This window comes from Scyliorhinus torazame, chromosome 8, assembly GCF_047496885.1.
Source record: "Scyliorhinus torazame isolate Kashiwa2021f chromosome 8, sScyTor2.1, whole genome shotgun sequence".
Lineage (NCBI taxonomy): Eukaryota > Metazoa > Chordata > Chondrichthyes > Carcharhiniformes > Scyliorhinidae > Scyliorhinus > Scyliorhinus torazame.
This window is the reverse complement of record NC_092714.1, coordinates 7,496,393-7,524,085: the sequence shown is the minus strand read 5'-3', so window position 1 is coordinate 7,524,085 and position 27,693 is coordinate 7,496,393. Positions and strand designations below refer to the sequence as shown.

Below are 27,693 nucleotides of genomic sequence, written 5' to 3'. Positions count from 1 at the left end.
CAGTTAGACATATCACTTGGGGTAAAGGGGATCAAAGGATATGTGGGGAGGTGATATCAGACTATTGAACTGGAACCAGTCCAGTGCGTAAACAATTAATCAAGAATATTTATCAAAGTAAAATAAAAAACATGACAAAATATACTATGATAAGTATATGAATAACTAAACACAGTTTCATCTGGTGACCTTCTTTTCCCAAAATATACCCACATTCCCTGAACTCACTGAGTCACCCCTTTTCCCACGCAACAGTCACTTTCAGAACTCTGTAGGTCAGGTCGAGTTAATCGCTCCCACACAATACCCACTTAGGTGACCAGGCCGGGGAAAACATCTCTTCGCGGTTCAGCGAAGGCACGAAACTGCGTCTGTTAGAGGAGAATATCTGCAATCTGCTGTGGCTCTAAATACTAGGTGGAACAGGCCTCCATGGCTCACGTCACAGGTGGAACTGACCTGGCTGACTGTTGAATGGAAATCGAGGCAGCTTCCCCAATGAGGGTGCGAGCAGTTATGCTGTTCAATCTCTTTGATATCCCTCCTCTGCTGTCTACCTCGCTCACATACCTTGACTTTAGAAGTTACGATTTGTATAGTCTCACTAAGCTCTGGTAAACAATGTTTCTGATATGGCCATTCGCCCCTCAATGTCTCTGGACACCTTCTAATCTTGTTACTTGGCAACTCGCATCCCGTTCTTCATAGAAATCACAGTGCAGAAGGAGGCCATTTGGCCCATCGAGTCTGCACTGGCCCTTACAAAGACGACCCTACACTCAAGCCCACGTCTCTACCCTATCCCATAACCCAGCAACCCCCACCCAAACCCCCCTGGACACTAAGGATAATTTACCCTAGCCAATCCACATAAATCGCACATCTTTGGACTGTGGGAGGAAACCGGAACACCCGGAGGAAACCCACGCAGACACGGGGAGAACATGCAGACTCCGCACAGACAGTGACCCAAGCTGGGAATCAAACCTGGGACCTTGGAGCTGTGAAGCAACTGTGCTAACCACTATGCTACCATGTGGCCCCTTGATGCCAGATCATGTTACTTGCATTTATGTTATTTTCATCACAAATTCACTGTTAATCTAACACGTGCTTAGCTGGTTATGATGGACTATTCCCAATGGATCCACAATCTTCATTTTCCATGAACTTCCTGCTCCAGGTTGAGTCCTGGAATATTGAGTGCGGAATGGGAATGTCTTTTTTTATTCACTCATGGAATGTGGGTATCGCTGGCTGGGCCAGCATTTACTGCCCACCCTAACTGCCCTTGAATTGAGTGGCTTGCTAGGCCATTTCAGAGGGCATTTAACAGTCAACCACATTGCTGTGGGCCTGGAGTCACATGTAGGCCAGACCGGGTAAGGATGGCAGATTTCCTTCGCTGAAGGACATTAGTGAACCAGATGGGCCTTTACAATAATCAGCAATGGTTTCATGGTCATCAAAGTTTTAATTCCAGATTTTATTGATAAAATTTCACCATCAGCCATCGCGGGATTTGAACCCAGGTCCCTAGAGCATTACCATGGGTTCCTGGATTACTTGTTCAGTCACAATATCACAGCGCCTCTGCCTCCCCTAAAGAGTTTCACTCCAGAGAAACTCTCGAATTTTGCTTGAATCCAGGACTGGAGACTTGATGCTTTGTAGGTCCCAGCACTTTCATCCAACGTAGACCCTAACCTCACCTCACAGGCCACCAGCTACCAGGGAATTTTCTCCAAGTCTTTCCCCTTCCCAAAATATGTGTCTGATGAAGCTGGAGCATGCTTACCATCTGAATTTCAGTCTCTTCTCAAGCTCTGATGCATTTTCCAACAACTTTCCTCCTGTCCTTCTAACAGTGACAGTGCGCTGCTCACTTCCAGAAACACCTTCCTCTCCTGGTACACGGGCTTGCTATTCCTCCAATCACAGATTCCCTCACACTCACTGATCCTCCAATCAGATTCCCTCTCAAACACTCACTGATCCTCCAATCACAGGTTCTCTCTCTCTCACACTCACTGATCCTCCAATCACAGAATCTCTCACACTCACTGATCCCCCAATCACAGATTCCCTCTCCCACACTCACTGATCCTCCAATCACAGATTCCCTCTCTCATACTCACTGATCCTCCAATCACAGATTCTCTCACACTCACTGATCCTCCAATCACAGGTTCTCTCTCACACTCACTGATCCTCCAATCACAGAATCTCTCACACTCACTGATCCTCCAATCACAGAATCTCTCACTCACTGATCCTCCAATCACAGAATCTCTCACACTCACTGATCCCCCAATCAGATTCTCTCTCTCTCACACTCACTGATCCCCCAATCAGATTCTCTCACACTCACTGATCCCCCAATCAGATGATCTCACACTCACTGACCCTCCAATCACAGATTCCCTCTCTCACACTCACTGATCCCCCAATCACAGATTCCCTCTCTCACACTCACTGATCCCCCAATCACAGATTCCCTCTCCCACACTCACTGATCCTCCAATCACAGATTCCCTCTCTCATACTCACTGATCCTCCAATCACAGATTCTCTCACACTCACTGATCCTCCAATCACAGGTTCTCTCTCACGCTCACTGATCCTCCAATCACAGAATCTCTCACACTCACTGATCCTCCAATCACAGAATCTCTCACACTCACTGATCCCCCAATCAGATTCTCTCTCTCTCACACTCACTGATCCCCCAATCAGATTCTCTCACACTCACTGATCCCCCAATCAGGTGATCTCAAACTCACTGACCCTCCAATCACAGATTCCCTCTCTCACACTCACTGATCCTCCAATCACAGATTCCCTCTCTCACACTCACTGATCCCCCAATCACAGATTCCCTCTCTCACACTCACTGATCCTCCAATCACAGATTCCCTCTCCCACACTCACTGATCCTCCAATCACAGATTCCCCCTCTCATACTCACTGATCCTCCAATCACAGATTCTCTCTCTCACTGATCCTCCAATCACAGATTCCCGCTCTCACACTCACTGATCCTCCAATCAGATTCCCTCTCTCACACTCACTGATTCTCCAATCACAAATTCCCTCTCTCTCAATATCCCTGATCTACCAATCAGATTCCCTCTCTCCTACACTCGCTACTCCTCAAGCTGCAAATGGGCTTCCCCGTTCGCTCTCCAGGCACTCTCCCTCTTGCTATTGCAATCCGATGCTCAGCCCTGAGCCTTGCTTGCTGGTGTGAGTCGTTTGTTCCAATGTGCACCATATTCCAGATTGTTGCTCAGTCACCCACATCTGCACTTTAAAGGGAACATCAGTCCGGACTCCGGAGGGACCCTCGCCCCGCTCTGCTTAGAAATGCGCCATGGGATCTTTTCTATCCCGCTCCTTGGTTTAACATCTTTCAAAAGACTGTACTCTGACTGCTGCACCAAAGTGCCTGCCAAAGTTTAGTGCTCAAGAGTCTAGAGCGCTCTGAAATATTCATCTCAACACAAACATTTTTTGCATGCAAATGGGAAGCACTATACTATTTAACGCTATTTTGGAAATGGTGTTGAAAAAGGAAACTTTTCTCACACCAAGAACAGGATTGCAACATCAACGTTTCCTGATGAAGAGCTGGTTCACAAGACTGTAAACACAGGAAAGACCTAACAAATACCTGTCACTATGTGAAAGACTTGGAATACAATTCCAGCCCACAAGTTGCAATTACTGATAGCAGCATCTCATCGTGCTGATGAATCAGTGTCTATAATTAGAAACAGTGAACAGGAGAAATATGCTCCTATTCAGCAGCTCTTTGCTTCAGTATAGTACAGAAATGTCCAGCAGCTCTGCTACACACTCATTCACCAACCCCTGCCTACTCCTGGCACTAGGAGGAAACCCGAGCCATTCAAGAAGATTTTTTAAAAACATAGAAACAAGCCCCTCGTGTTTAGCCTCTACCCGAGAGGTTGTTTTAAACTCAGGTGTTCCATCAATTTCCATTTGCTACACTTCCATTTATTACCATCACCCATCCAACATATTTTTAAATGTTGACACCGTCTCTGATTCAATTGTGTCTCGAACAATTTTATTCTTACATTCCCCCCTTTGAAACCCCCCAACCACTGGAACAAAAGTGCTTTTATCTACATTGTCCAATGTCTTAATTCTACATGTCTGGAATCAGAGTAAAAAGTAAAGTCGCCAGAGTCCCAGATGACCATAGGCTGCTTTCCCCTTTGAGGGGGAGAGCTGACTGGTGGTGATTTAACCGGAGGATCACCACTCCTCAGGCGAGAGGCGAGGTTGAGAAGGTGGGTCCTTCATGAATAACCTCAGGCGGTACGGGGATTGAACCCGTGCTGTTCACCTCGCTCTGCATCACGAACCAGCTGTCCAGCCAACTGAGCTAAACGTGTCCCAGGATCAGACAGGACCTCACAGAGGGTTATTTGGCTCACTGAGCCTGCACTGGCTCTTTTGTGTGGATTAATCCCACCCTATAACCCGCAGTTATTTTTTCTCCTTCAGGTATTTATCCCTGCTCGTCTTCAAAATAGTGCCACAGAATCTTTGATGTCCACCTATGAAGGCTGACAGGACGCTAGTGTAATAACTCACCCAACACAGCACCTCTGATTGTGCAGTATTCCCTCAGTACTGGAGTGTCAGCCTGGATTCTCGTGCTCAAGTCATGGGATGGAAATTCAGCCCACAACCTTCGATGCAGAGGTGAGTGCGCTACTAACTGTGCAATGACTGACAACTTTCTCAAAACTTCTCTCAACCTGACCTGCTTGACGGAGAACCCCATCTTCTCGAGTCTACCCGTGTAACCAATCTAGTGAACCTCTTTTATAACCTCTCCAAAGCCTTCACTTCCTTCCCAAAATGTAGCGCCCATGACTGAAAAGATTTAATCCAGCTGGGACTGAACTAGTTTTACACGGGCTGAGCATAACTTCTGTGCTTTTGTAGTCTCCAACTCTATTTACAAAGCACACTCTCCCATATGGTTCATCAACTGCTTGTCCTGCCAGCTTCGAAGATTTATACACAAACACCCCCAAGTGTCTCTCTTTCTGCACCACCTTTAAAATTAAATCATTCAGAATATATTATATCTCATCATTATTCCTAACAATCTATCGCTACACTTTTCTCTGCACTGAATTCCATAGTGTCAACTCAACTCTGTTTTGTCTTTCTTGGTTACTTTTATATTCATATGGTCCCTTTGATCCATGAGTTCTAATTTGCTAAAAATGTTGCACTTTCTTGAACCTTTTATGAAAATCCTTCTGAACATCAGCGGCATTCTCTCTCTGTCATCGCATCAAAAACCTGTCCCAAATTCTTCTGCAATCGCCTCTGGCCTAATATAACAACTCCAATTTTTCACATTTTCCCATATTTCTATTTCCTCGCACTAGCCATAATCTACGCAATACCCTCTCCATTGCTTCAACATCCCTCCTACAGTATGGAACAAACTACTGCCACAGCATTATCAGTGTTTAGAATTGTAGAGAGTTTACAGCACAGACAGGCCATTCGGCCCAACTCATGCCGCTATTAGCATATCTTTCTACTCCTTTCTCCCTTACACATAAATAGTAAGTAAATTCACCATAGTCCCAGATGACCATAGTCTGCTTTCCCCTTTGAGGGGGACAGCTTAAGTGAAGAACACGGTTGAGAAGGCGGGTCCTTCATGAATAACCTCAGCCAGTACGGGGATTGAACCCGTGCTGATGGCCTTGCTCTGCATCACGAACCAGCTGTCTGCTGACTGAGCTAAACCTGTCCGTTTACAGCTTCACATCAAATGTATCTCAGTTATTTGCCTCAACTTTTCCATGTGGTACTGAATTTTACATGCCACCGATGCTCTACACAACTAGGTTACTCTGAATTCATAGAATAGATCATAGAATTTACAGTGCAGAAGGAGGCCATTCGGCCCATCAGGTCTGCACCGGCTCTTGGAAAGAGCACACCATTTAAGCCCTCACCTCCAGCCTATCCCCGTAAACCAGTAGCCCCACCTAACCCAAGGGCAATTTATCATGGCCAATCCACCTAACCTGCACATCTTTGGACTGTGGGAGGAAACCGGAGCACCCGGAGGAAACCCACGCAGACAACAAAGAACAAAGAAATGTACAGCACAGGCACAGGCCCTTCGGCCGTCCAAGCCCGTGCCGACCATGCTGCCCGACTAAACTACAATCTTCTACACTTCCTGGGTCCGTATCCCTCTATTCCCATCCTATTCATGTATTTGTCAGACACGGGGAGAACGTGCAGATTCCGCACAGACAGTGACCCAGCGGGGAATCGAACCTGGGACCCTGGAGCTGTGAAGCAATTGTGCTAACCACTCTGCTACCATGCTGCTCACATTGGATTGGACTCAAACTATCTTATGTTACAATTTTTAGTTTTGCTGTCCCCATAAATTTCCCATCGTAGCCACCATAAGACACCGGGAAACCCACAGGTTGGGGTACGCTGCCGATGGGAGAGAATCCCGACAGCCAGAGAATTTTGCCCATCATCTTTGCGTCTGTCCCATCAAACCAAACAAAGATCCTAGGTCAGCCTACAACCTTCCCATCTCGAGGAAACAGCAACGGATTCATATATAACATTTTGCCATTCGAAATTAACTCTGGTTAGAGATCCAAAAACTGCCCTTTTAGTGAAGCAAAAAGAGAATCCCACCCACACAGCACTGGAGTATTAAGCCACCAGTCCCAGAACTTGTCGGTGAGATTCTTTTCAAGTGCGCTAGCCAGCAAGCTCACTGCTCAGATCAAATGTTCCATCAGCAGATATGCGCGTGTTCATTCGTGTTCAGCTTCTTTTACGGCAGGTGTAGGGTGGGTGCTGTATATTGCAGAGGCTTGTTGTGTCAGGGATGAGGCCCTGTATAATCTGGTTCTCACACATTACATTAGCCTATTGTGGCACAACCGAGGAGTTAGGACACTGTAAAGCAAAACGGTAATCTTCCACTTTCTGCTGGCTTTCATGTTCCACTGGAGCTGCTCCCAGAGACATTCACCCACCTCCTGGACAAGCACATGTATATCAATTTCATTTTCTCAACTTGGTAATCCAGATCACTTGCCACGTATTCTACTGGCTTTCATGTTTAAATGGCCTTTCCTACCCGAGGCATTGCTTTTAAATGTCTGGTGATCACAAACATCCAAATCTCCTCCTGCTGTTCCACATCACCCAGCTTTTCCAGATTATATTTATTTTTTGAAAAATATTTTATTAAGGCATTTGTATTATAAATTTTAACAAAATAAGCAACCAAACACCAAGCCAACAACAAATCCCAGCCAACTTGGTTTATATAATCACGTTCTTAATCCCAATTCCCCACCAACCTTCCCCCACCTTACCCAACTCCCCAGGGCTCCTCTTTTAATCCCGCCCGCCCCCCCCCCCCCACCCCCCCGCACTGCTGACAGCTTCATTTTCCCCCAAAAAAGTTGATAAACGGCTGCAACCTCCGGACAAACCCTCGCATTGATCCCCCCCAGGGCGAACTTCTCGAGCCGGAGAAACCCGGCCATGTCACTACACCCCCCCCACCCCCCCCCCCGGCTTCGGGGGCTCCGAGTTCCTCCATGTCAAGAAAATCCGTCTCCAGGCTACCAGGGAGGCAAAGGCCAAGATACCGGCCTATCTCGCCCCCTGGACTCCCGGGTCTACCAACACACCAAAAATCGCCACCTCTGGGCTCGGAACCATTCTTACAGTCAATAACTCCAACATGACAACAGCAACCCCTGCCAAAATCCCCTAAGCTTCGGACATACCCAAAACATGTGGACATGGTTCACAGGCCCTCCCGCACACCTGTCCTCCACCCCTTTAAAGAACTTGCTCATCCGGACCAGTCATGTGCGCCATGTGGACCACCTTGAATTGTATAAAGCTAAGCCTGGCACACGACGAGGACACATTGACTCGCCTCAGGGCATCCTTCCATAGCACAGCCTCCAATCCAAACCCAACTCTTACTCCCACTTCCGCTTCACCTCCCCTATATGGGCTCCCTCCCAATCTTTAAGTTCTTTACGATATCATCCGCCCCCCATTCTCAACACTACCTTATCCTGTAGCCCCTGGGGCGGCAGGTGCGGGGAGGTCGATACCTGCCTTCGTACAAAGTCCCTTACCTGCAAGTAGCGAAACCCATTCCCACCAGGCAGCAGAAACGCTTCCTCCAACTCTTCCAAACTCTTCCAACTCTCACCTATGAGCAGACGCCCAAACCATCGAATCCCGCCAGCTGCCACCCCTGAAACCCCCCGACCAGGCCCCCCGGAACAAACCTGTGGTTGTCGCATATCGGTGCCGACACCAACGCCCCCTCCAGCCCCATGTGCTGCTGCCACTGTCCCCACACCCTTAGAGCCACCACCACTGCCGGGCTTGTGGAGTACCTGGCCGACGAGAACGGCAGTGGAGGCATTAGCAGTGCCCCTAAACCCGTATCCTTACAGAGGGCTGCCTCCATCCGCTCCCACACCAACCCCCCCCGCCCCCCCACTCTATCCATTTCCTGACCATCACTATATCTCCCCTCCTCCCTCGCCCCACCCAGCAGCACCTTCTTCACCTGCGGGGTTTTACCCGCCCACACAAACCCTGAAATCACTGCATTCACTTTCCTGAAAAACGCCTTGGGAATGAAGATTGGGAGATTCTGAAAAACAAACAAGAACCTCGGAAGGACCGTCATCTTCACCGTCTGAACCATCCCCGCCAGTGACAACGGGAGCTCATCCCACCTCCTGAAGTCCCCCCTCATCTGCTCCACCAACCGAGCCAGATTCAGCTTATGCAGCTGGTCCCACCCCCGCGCCACCTGAATACCCAAATACCGAAAGCTTCTCCAGCCCCCACCACCTTGAACAGCATCTCCCCCAATCTCCTCTCTTGTCCTCTCGCCTGGATTGGAAAGACCTCACTTTTACCCAAATTCAATTTGTACCCAGAGAACCGGTCGAATTCCTCTCGGATCCCATAATCTCTCTAATCCTCCCCCAACAAGTCCAAAATGGACAGTAACAGATCATCCGCATAAAGTGAGACCCTGTGCCCCACCCCCTCACCCCCATTCTGTCCCCTGCCAGTTCCTTGATGCTCTCAGCACCATCGCCAATGGCTCTATAGCCAAGGCAAAAAGCAGTGGGGAGTTTACATCCCTGCCTCTTCCCCCGGTGCAGCTTCAAATAAATACGAACTCACCTGGTTTGTTCGTACACTCGCCACTGGTGCCTGGTATAACAGCTGGACCCAATCTATAAAACCCTGCCCAAACCCAAACCGCCCCAAGACCTCCCACAAATAGTCCCACTGTACCCGATGGAAGGCCTTCTCCACGTCCGTAGCGACCCATCACCTCCACCTCCCGTTCCTCAGGGGGCATCATTGTTACATTTAGTAGCCTCCTGATATTAGCCGCCAGATGCCTCCCCTTCACGAACCCCATCTGGTCTTCCCCTATCACCCCTGGCACACAGTTCTCAATCCTCGAGGCTAAGATCTTGGGCAATAGCTTGGCATCCACATTTAACAGTGAGATCGGCCTATACAAGCTTATCCCGCTCAAAATCATTTTGAGGCCTGCGAAATCTTCGGGGGGGGTAGCACCCACTGCTCCCTTGCCTCATTAAACTGCCTTTACCAACAACAGCCCCAGAACCAGCAAGAACTTTCTGTAAAATTCCACTGGGTATCCGTCCGGGCCCAGGGCTTTGCCCGACTGCATCGCCTCCTGCCCCTTCACCATTTCTACCAGCCCCATGGGGGCACCCAATACCTCCACCGGTTCCTCTACCACCCTCGGGAACTCCAACCCCTCCAGAAACCACCTCATCACGTCCACCTTGGCCGGGGGTGGCGACTCATACAGCCTATAAAAATCCCTAAACACCCCATTCACCTCCACCGAGTCCAAAGCCGCGGTCCTCCCGTCCTTCACTTGCCGATATCCCTCGCTGGCTCCTGTTCCTCAACTGGTGTGCCAGCATCCTGCTCGCCTTCTCGCCATATTCATAAACTATACGCCCTCCTCAGATTTCCCGGTGGATAACAACCCAAACTCCACCTGCAGCTTCTGCCGCTCCTTCAACAGCCTCACCTCCGGGGCTTCCGAGTATCTTCTCTCCATCCGAGTATCTTCTCTACCATGCAGGGGCATTGTGGATAGCACAATTGCTTCACAGCTCCAGGGTCCCAGGTTCGATTCCGGCTTGGGTCACTGTCTGTGCGGAGTCTGCACGTTCTCCCCGTGTCTGCGTGAGTTTCCTCCGGGTGCTCCAGTTTCCTCCCACAGTCCAAAGATGTGCAGGTTAGGTAGATTGGCCATGCTAAATTGCCTTTGTGTCCAAAATTGCCCTTAGTGTTGGGTGGGGTTACTGGGTTATGGGGATAGGGTGGTGGTGTTGACCTTGAGTAGGGTGCTCTTTCCAAGAGCCGATGCAGACTTGATGGGCCGAATGGCCTCCTTCTGCACTGTAAATTCTATGATAATCTATGATCTGCAGAATCTACTCGACTAGTCTTTCCATCTCCGCCCGGTCCGCCTTCTCCCTGTGTGCCCGTATCGAGATAAACTCCCCTCTCACCACTGCCTTCCATGCTTCCCACAACGTGGTCGCTGAAACCGCCAGTGTCGCACATACCCCCGAATGGCCTCCCTCACCCGCTCACACACCTCCTCCTCCTACAAAATCTACATCTAGCCTCCATTGCAGGCGCTGGGCCTCCCTCTTATTCACCCGCAAGGCCACCCAATGCGGAGCATGATCTGACACCACTATTGCCGAGTACTCCACATCGACCATCCCCGCCAACAGCGTCCTATCCAAGATGAATAAGTCAATTCGGGAGTAGACCCTGAGCACGAGAAAAACAAAAATTCCTTCACCCTCTGCCTCCCAAACCTCCATGGATCCCCCCCCCCCCCCCACCCCCGCAACCCCCCATGTGCTCCATAAACCCCCTCAGCTCCTTCGCTACCGTCGACACCCGCCCAGACCTCGAAATCGACCCATCCAACCTTGAGTCTAAAGCCGTATTAAAATTTCCCCCCCCCACAATTTCAGTCGATGCAAGTCCAGATCGGGGATCTTCCCCAACACCCACCTCATAAACTCTACGTCAACCCAGTTCGGAGCACAAACATTCACCAACACCACCGGCATCATCGAACATAGAACATACAGTGCAAAAGGAGGCCATTCGGCCTACCGAGTCTGCCCCGACCCACTTAAGCTCTCAATTGCACCCTATCCCCACAACCCAATAACCCCTCCTAACCTTTTGGACACTAAGGGCAATTTATCATGGCCAATCCACCTAACCTGCACGTCTTGGGACTGTGGGAGCAAACCGGAGCACCGGGAGGAAACCCACGCACACACGGGGAGGATGTGCAGACTCCACACAGACAGTGACCCAGCGGGGAATTGAACCTGGGACCCTGGCGCTGTGAAGCCACAGTGCTAGTCACTTGTGCTACCATGCTGCCCTATCCTCTCCAATTTGCCACTCACCATCGCCCAACACCCCCCAGAGCCAGCCACTATACTCCCCACTTCGAACGCCACCCGTTTATTAATCAAAATTGCCAACCCCCTCGTTTTAGAATCCAATCCCGAATGGAATACCTGCGCTACCCCACCCTTTCCCCAAACCTTGGCTGATCCACCACCTTCAGATGTGTCTCCTGTAACAGAGCTACATCCGCCTTTGGACTTCTTAAATGTGCCAATACACGGACCCTCGTGACCGGCCCATTCAACCCTCTCACGTTCCATGTGATCAGCAACCCCCCCTTGCTGATCAACCATAACCCCTCCTGGGCCAGGCTCCAGCCCATATCACTCAGCGCCTCAGGCCCACCCTCGGTGCATTGTCATCAACCCTCCACATACCACATTTTAGAAACCCCTCCCCTGACAGCAGGTCCCCCCTCCCTCCTCCATAAAATAACAACCCCAACCTCCATCAACACACTAACTTCCCACTCACCCCCCATTGCCCTTCCGTGAACTAGCCTGACCAGCTCGCCATGGTGCCTAGCATCCTACCCCCCCACTGACCCCTCCCCCCACTCAAACATACCCCCAGTGCAAACTTAACACCCACCAATCACAAACAAAAAAGAGCAACCCACCAAGAACAAACCCAGAGCAATGGCCCCAAACACAATACAATAATAACCCAAACAAACCCCAAAGGAACAGAAAGGGAACATCTCCCCCAAAGTTCAGCGTCCTTCTTCTCCTGCCACTTCATTATCCCTGACATAATTCATCTCTTCCTCAGGCGTCCCGAAATGCAGCTCCCGACCATTATAGGTCACCCACAGGTGTGTCGGGTACAACATGCCAAACTTCACCCCCTTCTTAAAGCGGGCCGCCTTCACTTTATTGAAGCCCGCTCTTCTGTAAGCCAATTCCGTACCCAGGTCCTGGTATACACACAGTTCGCTGCTCTCCCAGATACAGCGCCTCGTCTGCCTGGCCCACCTCAGGATCCATTCCTTGTCCAAGAGTCGGTGCAGGCGCACCACCATCGCCCTCAGCGGCTCGTTCCCCTGCGGCTTCCTCATCAGCGCCCTGTGCGCCCGGTCCACTTCCAGGCGCCTTGCAAATGCCCCCTCTCCCAGCAGCTTCTCGAGCATTCGAGCAACATGCGCACCGGCTTCCACTCCCTCGCTGCCTCCGGCAGTCCCGCGATCCTCATATTCTGCCTGCGAGACCGATTCTCCAGGTCTTCCACTTTCACCTACAGCCGCCTCTGTTGATCCCGCATCAGCCCCACCTCCGCTGCCGTCAAGGCGAGCTGCTCCTCGTGCTCCCCCACCGCCTCCTCCACCTTCTGAATCGCCTGGCTCTGGGCCTCCAGCCTCATCGCCTTTATCGGGTCCACCACCCTAGCCAGGTCCTCCAAAATCTCCTTCCTCTGCTGGGTGAACGTCTCGTTCAGGAAGCCCACCAGCTGCTCCGTCGACCTCTGAGAGGGTAGGGCTGATCCCTGACCCGCCGCCATCTTCTCCTGTGTCGCGGGCACCACTCCAACTATCACCAACTGTTCCTTTCTTTTTCTGCCACTTCTGGTCTATGAATCCATCCACCATTGAGACACTCTCTCCTACCACCCCTCCTGCACCCTTTTTAATCAGAAGATCACCCGTTAGCTGGGGAAAAGGTCCACAAATTCCACCAGAAGCGGGAGCCACTAAATGTGCGACCACTCACACCATGGCCGCCACTGGAAGTCCTACAGATTATACTTGTAAAAGAAAAATGTGCCACTTCACACTTACTGACACGGTATTCAACATGCCACTCTTTTTGCACATTTGACTATCTTGACAAGGTCCCCTTGACATAATGTACACTCAAGAAACTGCAATTTCATTGGCATGATGCTCTGCAGCTAATAAAGTATATTTTGAAGTAAAATCACTGTTGCAAAGTAGGAAACGAAAATGGGGAAGTCTCTCCCTCTGGGTTTTGGGGAGTGTTGAAGGCGGTAATTAGGGGGGAGCTAATATCGATTAAGGCGCACAGGGATAAGGTGGAAAGGATGGAAAAGCAGAGGCTGGTTGAAGCCAGTTTAGCAGTGGGCAAGCAGCACTCGGCAACATACTCAGAAGCATTGTTGAAGGAGAGGAAGAAGCTCCAGGTGGAGTCTGAGCTTGTGTCACGGGGAAGGCAGTGGGGCAGTTGCATCGTATTAGAGGGTGTGTTCTGAGCATGGGGAAAAGGCCAGTAGGTTGCTCGCACACCAATTGAGGTGCCAGATAGCGGCGAGGGAGATCGGGCAGTTACAGGACTCCAGGGGCAGGGTGGTCACTGAGCAAAGGAAGGTGAATGGGACGTTGTGGCCTTTTACCAGGGGCTAAACAGTGAGGGCTTGGGCATGGAGCAGCTTTTGGATGGCTTGGATTTCCCAGTGGTGGAGGAGGGGGAAAGTGCGGGGGCTGGGGGCCCCACTTGGGCTGGAGGAGATCAGGTGTATTAGGTCGATGCAGTCTGGAAAGGCCCCGGGCCCGGACGGATTCCCAGTGGAATTTTACAAAACGTTTGCTAGAACATAAGGACTAGGAGCAGGAGTAGGCCATCTGGCCCCTCGAGCCTGCTCCGCCATTTAATGAGATCATGGCTGATCTTTTGTGGACTCAGCTCCACTTTCCGGCCCGAACACCATCACCCTTAATCCCTTTATTCTTCAAAAAAACTATCTATCTTTATCTTAAAAACATACAATGAAGGAGCCTCTACTGCTTCACTGGGCAAGGAATTCCATAGATTCACAACTCTTTGGGTGAAGAAGTTCCTCCAAAACTCAGTCTTAAATCTACTCACCCTTATTTTGAGACTATGCCCCCTAGTTCTGCTTTCACCCACCAGTGGAAACAACCTGCGCGCATCTATCCTATCTATTCCCTTCATAATTCTATATGTTTCTATAAGATCCCCCCTCATCCTTCTAAATTCCAACGAGTACAGTCCCAGTCTACTCAACCTCTCCTCGTAATCCAACCCCTTCAGCTCCAGGATTAACCTAGTGAATCTCCTCTGCACACCCTCCAGTGCCAGTACGTCCTTTCTCAATTAAGGAGACCAAAACTGAACACAATACTCCAGGTGTGGCCTCACTAACACCTTATACAATTGCAGCATAACCTCCCTAGTCCATCCCTCTAGCAATGAAGGACAAAATTCCATTTGCCTTCTTAATCACCTGTTAACCAACATTTTGCGACTCATGCACTAACACACCCAGGTGTCTCTGCGCAGCAGCATGTTTTCAGATTTTATCATTTAAATAATAATCCCTTTTGCTGTTCTACCAAAATGGATAACCTCACATTTGTCAACATTGTATTCCATCTGCCAGACCCTAGCCCATTCACTTAGCCTATCCAAATCCCTCTGCAGACTTCCAGTATCCTCTGCACTTATAGGGGCTGTTTAGCACAGGGCTAAATCACTGGCTTTGAAAGCAGTCCAAGGCAGGCCAGCAGCACGGTTCGATTCCCGTAACATCCTCCCCGAACAGGCGCCGGAATGTGGCAACTAGGGGCTTTTCACAGTAACTTCATTTGAAGCGTACTTGTGGCAATAAGCGATTTTCATTTCATTTTTTTTCACTTTTTGCTTTACCACTCATCTTAGTGTCGTCTGCAAATTTGGACACATTGCCCTTGGTCCCCAACTCCAAATCATCTATGTAAATTGTGAACAATTGTGGGCCCAACACTGATCCCTGAGAGACACCACTAGCTACAGATTGCCAATCAGAGAAACACCCATTAATCCCCACTCTTTGCTTTCTATTAATTAACCAATCCTCTATCCATGCTACTACTTTCCCCTTAATGCCATGCATCTTTATCTTATGCAACAACCTTTTGTGTGGCACGTTGTCAAAGGCTTTCTGGAAATCCAGATATACCACATCCATTGGCTCCCCCTTATCTACCGCACTGGTAATGTCCTCAAAAAGTTGGGACCTTTGCTGGTAGAAATGCTGAATGATGCATTGGATAAAGGGGAGCTCCCACTCACACTGGCACAAGTCTCGAGCCTCGATTTCGATCATTTTGAAGAAAGACAGGGATCCGAAAGACAAGCATACGGAGGAATATGCGCCTTACCGACTGATATCGCTTCTGAACGTAGAGGCCAAGGTGTTGGCAAAGTGCCTGGAGGATTGTGTGCCGGGGGTGAGTGAAGGTGCGACAGTTATCATCAAACATTAGGAGGTTGTTGAATGTAATGATGCCACCCACTATGGGTCAGGAATAGGTGATAATATCAATGGACGGGGAGAAGGCGTTTGACCAGTAGAGTGGGAGTATCTTTTTGAAGTGCTGATGCAGTTTGGTTTTGGACCAGAGTTTGTTGGCTGGAATAGGATGTTGTACAGGGCCTCACGGCTGGTGCGCAGACAAACGTATTTTTGTTTGCACCAGGGAACGAGGTACGGATGTCCACTGTCCCCGTTGCGGTTTGCATTGGCGATTGAGCCATTGGCAATGGTGCTAAGGGCGTCAGCGACTGGAGAGAAAGGGGGGGGGGGGAGTGGAGCATCGAGTGTCACTGTGTGCAGTTGATCTGCTGCCATGTAGTACAGACCTGGTTTCTGGTATAGATAGGGTTATGGGGATCCTGACGAAATTTGGTTCGGTTCCAGGGCACATGCTCAATGTGGGAAAGAGCGAGGTGTTCCTGGTCAACGTCCAGAGACAGAGGAGGGAATTGGAGAAGTTAACGTTTCAGTTAGTTTTGGTATCTGGGGATACGGGTGGCGCATAGTTGGGCTCGTTTGCACAAATTGAATTTGGCTAATTCGGTGGATGGAGTGCAGGAGGATTTTACGGAGGGTGGGGAACGTTCTTCCGCTGTCTCTTGGGGGGGGGGGGGGTCCAGACTGTGAAGATAGTGGTTCTCCCCAAGATTTTGTTTATCTTTCAGAATCTCTCGATCCTCCTGCCCAAATCTTTTTCCTGGAGGGTAAACAGGATGATTTCAGACTTTATGTGGGCAGGTAAGGCACCTCGGATTAGGAAGATATTCTTGGAAAGGGACTGACGGACAGGGGGTTTGGCATTGCCAGATTTGCTGAATTATTACTGGGCGATGAACGTGAAGAAGGTTTCAAAGTGGGTCCTGGAAGAAGGGTCTGTGTGGGGGCGGATGGAGGACGTTTCATGTTGGGGGATAAGTTTGATGGTGCTGGTGGTGGTGCCTCTTCCGTTCTCCCTGGCGAAATACTCCATGGGTCCGGTGGTGGTTGCCTCAGTAAGGGTATGGAATCAGTTCAGGCAACATTTTAAGATCGAGGGAATGTCACTGTAGACATCAATCTGTGGTAATCACAGATTTGTCCCAGCAGGGTTGGATTCAACAGAGAGGGTGTGGAACGGGAGGGGAAAGGGGAGTTTAGGAATCTGTTCATGGACGGCAAATTTGCATAGTTGGGGGAACTGGTAGAGAAGTTTGAATTGCCAAAGCGGAATGGGTTTTGGTACCTGCAGATCAGGGATTTTTAGAGGAAGGAGCTGGCTATTTTTCCACGGTTGCCGCCCCTTTCGTTGCTCGAAAGGATTGTGTCAGAGGACAAGATAGGGCAGGGCAAGGTTTCCGATATTTATGGGCAGTTAATGGACAGGGAGAGGGCTTAATTGGAGGAGATAACAAGGAAGTGGGAGCTGGGTGGTGGATTTGAAAGAGGGAGGGGGTTGTAGTGAGGCCCTGTGGAGGATAGATTCGACCTTGTGAGAGAGATTGAAAGTAATGCACTTTAAGGTGGTACATAGGGTGCACGTGACACAGTCGCGTTTCAGTTGTTTTTTTTCCCCCAGAGGTGGAGGATCATAGAATTCCTACAGGGTAGAAGGAATCTTCACCAACTCGGAGCACCCAACCTAGATAGATGTGGGCGATGTACAAGGGGCCGGAAAACCACACTCGCATGTTTTGGTCTTTCCCGAAATTGGTGCAGTTTTGAGAGTCTTTTGCAGGAATTATGTCAGTGATTTTAGGGGTAAAGGTGGCTCCGAGACCGTGGGTGACAATATCAAACCAAGCTAGAGTCACAGACAGACTCTCGGCGGTTGTGGCAAGGACTAAACAACATAACGGGCTACAAAGCGAAGCCGAACAGTATCTCTGGCAGCAGCGCACCCCTCCCCGATGAACTCAATGCATTCTATGCTCGGTTCGAGCAGGTAACCAACAATCCGCTGGCAAGTGCCCCAGCAGCCCATAATTCACCCATACCCACCATCACAGCTTCCGAAGTCAGATTGGTCTTCCTGAAAGTGAACCCTCGGAAGGCGACGGGCCCTGACGGGATCCCTGGTCGTGCACTCAGAGCCTGCGCGGACCAGCTGGCAGAGGTATTCACTGACATCTTTAACCTGTCCCTACTCCACTCCGAGGTCCCCACCTGCTTCAAGAAGACCACCATCATACCGGTACCAAAGAAGAACCAGGTAACGTGCCTCAATGACTACCGACCAGTGGCCCTGATGTCAGTCGTAATGAAGTGCTTCGAGAGGTTGATCATGAAGCGCATCACCTCCATACTCCCAGAACGCCTTGATCCACTGCAATTCGCATACCGCTGCAACCGGTCCACATCAGACACCATTTTCCTGGCCCTACACTCATCCCTAGAGCATCTCGAAAACAAGGACTCCTACATTAGACCCCTATTCATTGACTACAGCTCCGCCTTCAACACCATAATCCCAGCCAAGCTCGTATCAAAGCTCCAAAACCTAGGACTTGGCTCCCCACTTTGCAACTGGATCCTCGATTTTCTGACCAACAGACCACAATCAGTAAGAATGAACAACAACACCTCCTCCACAATAGTCCTCAACACCGGCGCCCCGCAAGGCTGCATACTTAGCCCCCTACTCTACTCCCTGTACACACACGACTGCGTGGCAAAACTTGATTCCAACTCCATCTACAAGTTTGCTGACGATACGACCATAGTGGGCCGGATCTCGAATAACGACGAGTCCGAATACAGGAGGGAGATAGAGAACCGAGTGGAGTGGTGTAGCGACAACAATCTCTCCCTCAATGCCAGCAAAACTAAAGAGCTGGTAACTGACTTCAGGAAGCAAAGTACTGTACACACCCCTGTCAGCATCAACGGGGCCGAGGTGGAGATGGTTAGCAGTTTCAAATTCCTAGGGGTGCACATCTCCAAAAATCTGTCCTGGTCCACCCACGTCGACGCTACCACCAAGAAAGCACAACAGCGCCTATACTTCCTCAGGAAACTAAGGAAATTCGGCATGTCCACATTGACTCTTACCAACTTTTACAGATGCACCATAGAAAGCATCCTATCAGGCTGCATCACAGCCTGGTATGGCAACTGCTCGGCCCAGGACCGCAAGAAACTTCAGAGAGTCGTGAACACCGCCCAGTCCATCACACGAACCTGCCTCCCATCCATTGACTCCATCTACACCTCCCGCTGCCTGGGGAAAGCGGGCAGTATCATCAAAGATCCCTCCCACCCGGCTTACTCACTCTTCCAACTTCTTCCATCGGGCAGGAGATACAGAAGTCTGAAAACACGCACGAACAGACTCAAAAACAGTTTCTTCCCCACTGTCACCAGACTCCTTAATGACCCTCTTATGGACTGATTTCATTAACACTACACCCTGTATGCTTCATCCGATGCCAGTGCTTATGTAGTTACATTGTATATGTTGTGTTGCCCTATTATGTATTTTCTTTTATTCCCTTGTCTTCTCATGTCCTTAATGATCTGTTGAGCTGCTCGCAGAAAAATACTTTTCATTGTACCTCGGTACACGTGACAATAAACAAATCCAATCCAATCCAATCCAATTTGGAGTTTCGGAGGATCTGGGAGTGCAGGTGGGGAGAGAGGCTGACGCCTTGGCCTTTGTCTCACTGACAACCCGGAAGTATCTGGTTAGGGGTGGAGAGGATCGGGTTAGGGGTGGTGAGAACCTGGTTAGGGGTGGTGAGAACCTGGTTAGGGTGGCAAGGATCTGGTTAGGGGTGGCGAGGATCTGGTTAGGGGTGGCGAGGATCTGGTTAGGGGTGGCGAGGATCTGGTATGGGTGGCGAGGATCTGGTTAGGGGTGGCGAGGATCTGGTTAGGGGTGGCGAGGTTCTGGTTAGGGGTGGCGAGGTTCTGGTTAGGGGTGGCGAGGTTCTGGTTAGGGGTGGCGAGGGTCTTATTAGGGGTGGTGAGGGTCTTATTAGGGGTGGCGAGGATCTTGTTAGGCATGGCGAGGATCTGGGTAGGGGTGGCGAGGATCTGGTTAGGGGTGGTGAGGTTCTGGTTAGGGGTAGCGAGGATCTGGTTAGGGGTAGCGAGGATCTGGGTAGGGGTGGCGAGGATCTGGTTAGGGGTGGCGAGGACCTGGTTAGGGGTGGCGAGGACCTGGTTAGGGGTGGCAAGGACCTGGTTAGGGGTGGCAAGGATCTGGTATGGGGTAGCGAGGATCTGGTTAGGGGTAGCGAGGATCTGGTTAGGGGTGGCGAGGTTCTGGTTAGGGGTGGCGAGGAGCTGGTTAGGGGTGGCGAGGATCTGGGTAGGGGTGGCGAGGATCTGGGTAGGGGTGGCGAGGTTCTGGTTAGGGGTAGCGAGGATCTGGTTAGGGGTAGCGAGGATCTGGTTAGGGGTGGCGAGGATCTGGGTAGGGGTGGTGAGCTCAGGAGTGACCTAGCAGAATTCCAACATTTGGAGAAAATAAAGTTTACCTATTTTGGAGGGGGGGGGGGTTCCCACTCAAGGTGGAAGCTGTTTGTCTCCATCTTTAAGGACTGCTAAACCCCAGCGGGTGGGAGGTGGGATGTTACGAGGGGGTGGGGTGTGTTACGAGGGGGTGGGGGGGGGGGTGTTACAGGGGGGTGGGGGGTGATGTTGTGTTGGTCAAGCTTTTTCTTTTGTTTGCGTTATTGTATTTTCGCTACAAAACGGAGCAAGTGGGGTTAAAGGTTGATGGGGGTGGGGCTTGTTTTAGGAAAATTATGTAAAGATGGTGGCATTGTGTGCTTTGTATATAAAATGAAAATGCGTTGAATGAAAATATTTGATTTTCAAAGGTATTAACAAAAGAAGCAACGCCAAAGTGAGGAAAAACTTTAGTACTGTCTGAGAATGTATTCAAGAGGAAACTGGGTTTGGTGAAAGGAAAAGAAGTGCAGGGCTAGGAGTAGGAAGCAGGGGACGACACTGGGTAAATTGCTCCCAGAGAGAGTCAGTGCAAGTGCAGCTAATTGGCCGATTCGCCTTTGTGTTGGTCACAATTGTGATGCTGAGATAGTTACCGGAATCATCTGTTTTAGTGGTGAAGGGTAGGGGTAAATATTGGCCAGGACACTACATTGCTACAGAGCTACCCTCGGAGTCGCAGCTCAATTATTTATTATACCTTTAGAGATTTGAATGTCTCTTTTGTGGAAGTGGGGGGGGGGGGCTATCAAACACGAGAACACAACGAGAGGGGGAGGACTTGCCCAGCAGGGGGAGAGCTGGGGGAAAATTGTAGAAACAAACAATCACACGCTCCCCTGCTCCACGTCCTGTCACATTCATCGCAGCGACAGGTTTCAGAGCAACCTTGGCAGAAGGGCTGACGTTGAAACAAACAGCCCATTATTTGCACGGACTGTGTACAATGGTAAACCCAACTCAAAATGTCTGTTTTTCTTTTCAATTAATCATTATTTTCCGTGTTTGTTTCTCTGACTTGTGATATCAATGAATTATTTACCGTTTTTCAAAGAACTTTTGTAAGCAAAATTAACATCAGATTCCCACCCTTGACCGGTTTCAGATGTGATGTAGCACGTGTTTCAGGAGGAGCTGGGTGGGATTACAATGGAAGCAGGAGATGATTTTCTTCTGTCTGAAAATGTTATATCAAACTTTTGGTGTCCTGCTCCCCTTTGGAGGAATTTTCAGTGGACTTGCATCCAAGCAGCATCGGTCCAAAGCAGTCCAAAACTGTTTCTCCGAGGAAATAGGAGTGGGCATAAAGAGAACGGCAGCTGAACAAAGTTGCTCATTTATTTGGCAATTTAACCCATAATACGAGCAGCTTGGCCCGTCAAGACAACACGGGAAAAGGCAGCACCCAGGGGCAATAGTACACAAAGTGTAAGTCTCAGCCCAGAGTGTGGAGACGTTTAAACTAGAATTGAAGCTCGCTTCACTTTATAAAGTGTACAGCTTAAAGTGCTGGAAATGGAAATTATATCGAGAGGAAAGAACTCTTTCAAAAGATATAATTTGGTTAGTTAGGGATGTAGCTAATTAAATATTTAGTCGGGGATGTCTTTCAGAGTTTATGATGTGGAGATGCCGGCGTTGGACTGGGGTGAGCACAGTAAAAAGTCTTACAACACCAGGTTAAAGTCCAACAGGCTTGTTTCAATGTCACTAGCTTTCGGAGCGCTGCTCCTTCTTCACCTGAGGAAGTAGCAGCGCTCCGAAAGCTAGTGACATCGAAACAAACCTGTTGGACTTTAACCTGGTGTTGTAAGACTTTTTACTGTTTCGGAGTTTAGTCAGTGAGTTTGTGATTGTTTCTGGTTAGGAATGCAGCTAGTTAATGGTTTATTTAGTTGGGGGATATTTCTGGTTAGGGATACAGCTAGTTAGCAGTTTATTTAGTTTGGGGTTATCCCTGGTCAGGGTGCAGAGAGCTTATTTAGTTAAGTTTATTTAGATTGCCCCTGGTTATGGTGCAGCTATTTAATGGTTTGTTTAGAGATCGCCCCTGGTTAGGGTGAAGCTAGTTAATGGTTTGTTTAGTTAAAGATTGACCCTAGTTAGGGTGGAGCTAGTTAATGGTTTGTTTAATTAAGGGTTATCCGTGGTTAGTGTGCAGCTAGTCAGTGGTTTGTTTGGTTAGTGATACAGCTAGTTAGTTTATTTAGTTAGCAGTGCATTGAGTTAGGGGATGTCCCTGGTTAGTGTGCAACTAGTATACTAAATCAGATGCATGGTTTGTTTTGTTGGGGGTCATTCCTGGTTAGGGATGCAGCTAGTTAGTGTGGTTGGTTCGTGGTTAGTGTACTGCTGGCGTAGTTAGTTAGGAGCCGGTGTGGTTAGTTAGAGATCAGTGTGGTTAGTTAGGATTATCCCTGGTTAGTGTGCAGCTGGTGTAGTTGGTTAGGAGCTGGTGTGGTGAGTTAGGAGCTGGTGTGGTGAGTTAGGAGCTGGTGTAGTTGGTTAGGAGCTGGTGTGGTGAGTTAGGAGATGGTGTGGTGAGTTAGGAGCTGGTGTAGTTGATTAGGAGCTGGTATAGTGAGTTAGGAGCTGGTGTAGTTGGTTAGGAGCTGGTGTAGTTGGTTAGGAGCTGGTGTGGTGAGTTAGGAGCTGGTGTGGTGAGTTAGGAGCTGGTGTAGTTGGTTAGGAGCTGGTGTGGTGAGTTAGGAGCAGGTGTGGTGAGTTAGGAGCTGGTGTGGTGGGTTAGGCGCTGGTGTGGTGAGGTAGGCGCTGGTGTGGTGAGGTAGGGTCTGGTGTGATGAGTTAGGAGCTGGTGTGGTGAGTTAGGAGCTGGTGTAGTTGGTTAGGAGCTGGTGTGGTGAGTTAGGAGCCGGTGTAGTTGGTTAGGAGCCGGTGTGGTGAGTTAGGAGCTGGTGTGGTGAGTTAGGAGCAGGTGTGGTGAGTTAGGAGCTCGTGTAGTTGGTTAGGAGCCGGTGTAGTTAGTTAGGAGCTGGTGTAGTTGGTTAGGAGCTGGTGTGGTGAGTTAGGAGCTGGTGTGGTGAGTTAGGAGCTGGTGTAGTTGGTTAGGAGCTGGTGTGGTTAGTTAGGAGCTGGTATAGTTGGTTAGGAGCTGGTGTGGTGAGTTAGGAGGTGTGGTGAGGTAGGAGCTGGTGTGGTGAGGTAGGAGCTGGTGTAGTTGGTTAGGAGCTGGTGTGGTGAGTTAGGAGCTGGTGTAGTTGGTTAGGAGTTGGTGTAGTTGGTTAGGAGCTGGTGTGGTGAGTTAGGAGCTGGTGTGGTGAGTTAGGAGCTGGTGTAGTTGGTTAGGAGTTGGTGTAGTTGGTTAGGAGCTGGTGTGGTGAGTTAGGAGCTGGTGTAGTTGGTTAGGAGCTGGTGTGGTGAGTTAGGAGCTGGTGTAGTTGGTTAGGAGCTGGTGTAGTTGGTTAGGAGCTGGTGTGGTGAGTTAGGAGCTGGTGTAGTGGGTTAGGAGCTGGTGTAGTGGGTTAGGAGCTGGTGTGGTGAGTTAGGAGTTGGTGTGGTGAGTTAGGAGCTGGTGTAGTTGGTTAGGAGCTGGTGTAGTTGGTTAGGAGCTCGTATGGTGAGTTAGGAGCTAGTGTAGTTGGTTAGGAGCTGGTGTAGTTGGTTAGGAGCTGGTGTAGTTGGTTAGGAGCTGGTATGGTGAGTTAGGAGCTGGTGTAGTTGGTTAGGAGCTGGTGTGGTGAGTTAGGAGCTGGTGTGGTGAGTTAGGAGCTGGTGTAGTTGGTTAGGAGCTGGTGTAGTTGGTTAGGAGCTGGTGTGGTGAGTTAGGAGCTGGTGTAGTTGGTTAGGAGCTGGTGTGGTGAGTTAGGAACTGGTGTAGTTAGTTAGGAGCTGGTGTGGTGAGTTAGGAGCTGGTGTAGTTGGTTAGGAGCTGGTGTGGTGAGTTAGGAGCTGGTGTAGTTGGTTAGGAGCTGGTGTAGTTGGTTAGGAGAGTTAGGAGCTGGTGTAGTTGGTTAGGAGCTGGTGTGGTGAGTTAGGAGCTGGTGTAGTTGGTTAGGAGCTGGTGTGGTGAGTTAGGAGCTGGTGTAGTTGGTTAGGAGCTGGTGTGGTGAGTTAGGAGCTGGTGTGGTGAGTTAGGAGCTGGTGTGGTGAGTTAGGAGCTGGTGTAGTTGGTTAGGAGCTGGTGTGGTGAGTTAGGAGCTGGTGTGGTGAGTTAGGAGCTGGTGTGGTGAGTTAGGAGCTGGTGTAGTTGGTTAGGAGCTGGTGTGGTGAGTTAGGAGCTGGTGTAGTTGGTTAGGAGCTGGTGTGGTGAGTTAGGAGCTGGTGTAGTTGGTTAGGAGCTGGTGTGGTGAGTTAGGAGCTGGTGTAGTTGGTTAGGAGCTGGTGTGGTGAGTTAGGAGCTGGTGTGGTGAGTTAGGAGCTGGTGTGGTGAGTTAGGAGCTGGTGTAGTTGGTTAGGAGCTGGTGTGGTGAGTTAGGAGCTGGTGTGGTGAGTTAGGAGCTGGTGTGGTGAGTTAGGAGCTGGTGTGGTGAGTTAGGAGCTCACTGCCCGCCGCCGGGAGCGAGCGGGTGAAAGCGCTGCGGCCGCCCGGGGCCCGGAGCCGGTCCTACCTCCGCCGCAGGTCCGCGCTGTGAGGCTCCAGGTAGGAGTCCAGCTCCAGCAGCCGCTCCAGCTGGGCCTCCGCCGGCAACATCCAGCCCGCCGCCATCTTACCCGGCACAGGGAGTGGGGGAGGGGCAGGGGGAGGGGGGAGTGGATGGGGAGGGGCGGGGGGAGTGGATGGGGGAGGGGGGAGTGGATGGGGAGGGGCGGGGGGAGTGGATGGGGGAGGGGGGAGTGGATGGGGAGGGGCGGGGGGAGTGGATGGGGGAGGGGAGGGGGGAGTGGATGGGGGAGGGGAGGGGGGAGTGGATGGGGGTGGGGCGGGGGGAGGGGAGGGGAGGGGGCGGGGGGAGTGGATGGGGATGGGGCGGGGGGGAGGGGAGGGGGCGGGGGAGGGGGGAGGGGGCGGGGGGAGTGGATGGGGGAGGGGGGAGTGGATGGGGGGAGGGGGGAGTGGATGGGGGAGGGGGGGAGTGGATGGGGGAGGGGGGAGTGGATGGGGGAGGGGCGGGGGGAGTGGATGGGGGAGGGGGGAGTGGATGGGGAGGGGCGGGGGGAGTGGATGGGGGAGGGGGGGAGTGGATGGGGGGCGGGGGGAGTGGATGGGGGAGGGGGGGAGTGGATGGGGGGCGGGGGGAGTGGATGGGGGAGGGGGGGAGTGGATGGGGGAGGGGGGGAGTGGATGGGGAGGGGCGGGGGGAGTGGATGGGGGAGGGGGGGAGTGGATGGGGGAGGGGGGGAGTGGATGGGGGGCGGGGGGAGTGGATGGGGGAGGGGGGAGGGGATGGGGCGGGGGGGAGTGGATGGGGGGCGGGGGGGAGTGGATGGGGGGCGGGGGTAGTGGATGGGGGAGGGGGGAGTGGATGGGGGAGGGGGGGAGTGGATGGGGGAGGGGGGGAGTGGATGGGGGGCGGGGGGGAGTGGATGGGGGAGTGGGGAGTGGATGGGGGAGGGGGAGTGGATGGGGGAGGGGGGAGTGGATGGGGGAGGGGGGAGGGGATGGGGCGGGGGGGAGTGGATGGGGGGCGGGGGTAGTGGATGGGGGAGGGGGGAGTGGATGGGGGAGGGGGGAGTGGATGGGGGAGGGGGGAGTGGATGGGGGAGGGGGGAGTGGATGGGGGAGGGGGGAGTGGATGGGGGAGGGGCGGGGGGAGTGGATGGGGAGGGGCGGGGGAGGGGAGGGGGGAGTGGATGGGGGAGGGGGGAGTGGATGGGGGAGGGGGGAGTGGATGGGGGAGGGGGGAGTGGGTGGGGGAGGGGCGGGGGGAGTGGATGGGGGAGGGGCGGGGGAGGGGAGGGGGGAGTGGATGGTGGATGGGGGAGGGGCGGGGGAGGGGAGGGGGGAGTGGATGGTGGATGGGGGAGGGGCGGGGGGAGTGGATGGGGATGGGGCGGGGGGAGGGGAGGGGGGAGTGGATGGGGAGGGGAGGGGGGGAGTGGATGGGGAGGGGAGGGGGGGAGTGGATGGGGGAGGGGAGGGGGGGAGTGGATGGGGGAGGGGAGGGGGGGAGTGGATGGGGGAGGGGAGGGGGGGAGTGGATGGGGGAGGGGAGGGGCGGGGGGGAGTGGATGGGGGAGGGGCGGGGGGGAGTGGATGGGGGAGGGGGCGGGGGGAGTGGATGGGGGAGGGGGCGGGGGGAGTGGATGGGGGAGGGGCGGGGGGAGTGGATGGGGGAGGGGGGAGTGGATGGGGAGGGGCGGAGGAGGGGAGGGGGGAGTGGATGGGGGAGGGGGGAGTGGATGGGGGAGGGGGGAGTGGGTGGGGGAGGGGCGGGGGGAGTGGATGGGGGAGGGGCGGGGGAGGGGAGGGGGGAGTGGATGGTGGATGGGGGAGGGGAGGGGGGAGTGGATGGTGGATGGGGAGGGGCGGGGGGAGTGGATGGGGATGGGGCGGGGGGAGGGGAGGGGGGAGTGGATGGGGATGGGGCGGGGGGGAGGGGAGGGGGGAGTGGATGGGGAGGGGAGGGGGGGAGTGGATGGGGAGGGGAGGGGGGGAGTGGATGGGGGAGGGGAGGGGGGGAGTGGATGGGGGAGGGGAGGGGGGGAGTGGATGGGGGAGGGGAGGGGGGGAGTGGATGGGGGAGGGGCGGGGGGGAGTGGATGGGGGAGGGGCGGGGGGGAGTGGATGGGGGAGGGGGCGGGGGGAGTGGATGGGGGAGGGGGCGGGGGGAGTGGATGGGGGAGGGGGCGGGGGGAGTGGATGGGGGAGGGGGGAGTGGATGGGGATGGGGCGGGGGGGAGTGGTTGGGGATGGGGCGGGGGGAGTGGATGGGGCGGGGGGAGTGGTTGGGGATGGGGCGGGGGGGAGTGGATGGGGGAGGGGGGAGTGGATGGGGGAGGGGGGGAGTGGATGGGGAGGGGGGGAGTGGATGGGGGAGGGGGGGAGTGGATGGGGGAGGGGGGGAGGGGATGGGGCGGGGGGGAGTGGATGGGGGGTGGGGGGGAGTGGATGGGGGAGGGGGGAGTGGATGGGGAGGGGGGAGTGGAGGGGGAGGGGGATGGGGATGGGGCGGGGGGGAGTGGATGGGGGAGGGGGGAGTGGATGGGGGAGGGGGGAGTGGATGGGGGAGGGGGGAGTGGATGGGGGAGGGGGGAGTGGATGGGGATGGGGCGGGGGGGAGAGGATGGGGGGGTGGGGGGGAGTGGATGGGGGAGGGGGGAGTGGATGGGGGAGGGGGGAGTGGATGGGGGAGGGGCGGGGGGAGGGGGGAGTGGATGGGGGAGGGGCGGGGCAAGTGGATGGGGATGGGGTGGGGGGGAGTGGATGGGGAGGGGGGAGTGGATGGGGGAGGGGCGGGGGAGTGGATGGGGATGGGGCGGGGGGGAGTGGAT

General features: G+C 52.6%; 1 protein-coding gene across 3 annotated transcripts in view; it reads right to left on the bottom strand.

Moving 5' to 3' along the window:
* Positions 1 to 24,988, bottom strand: part of LOC140427636 (1,4-alpha-glucan-branching enzyme-like) — an 885,145-nt gene extending 860,157 nt beyond the window's left edge. For all 3 annotated transcript variants that reach the window (XM_072513058.1, XM_072513059.1, XM_072513060.1), the window contains exon 1: positions 24,870 to 24,988. In XM_072513058.1, the coding sequence (XP_072369159.1) occupies positions 24,870 to 24,967 (98 nt within the window). In that variant the 5' untranslated portion in view covers positions 24,968 to 24,988. The remainder of the gene's footprint in view (positions 1 to 24,869) is intronic.
* Positions 24,989 to 27,693: the final 2,705 nt, after the last annotated feature.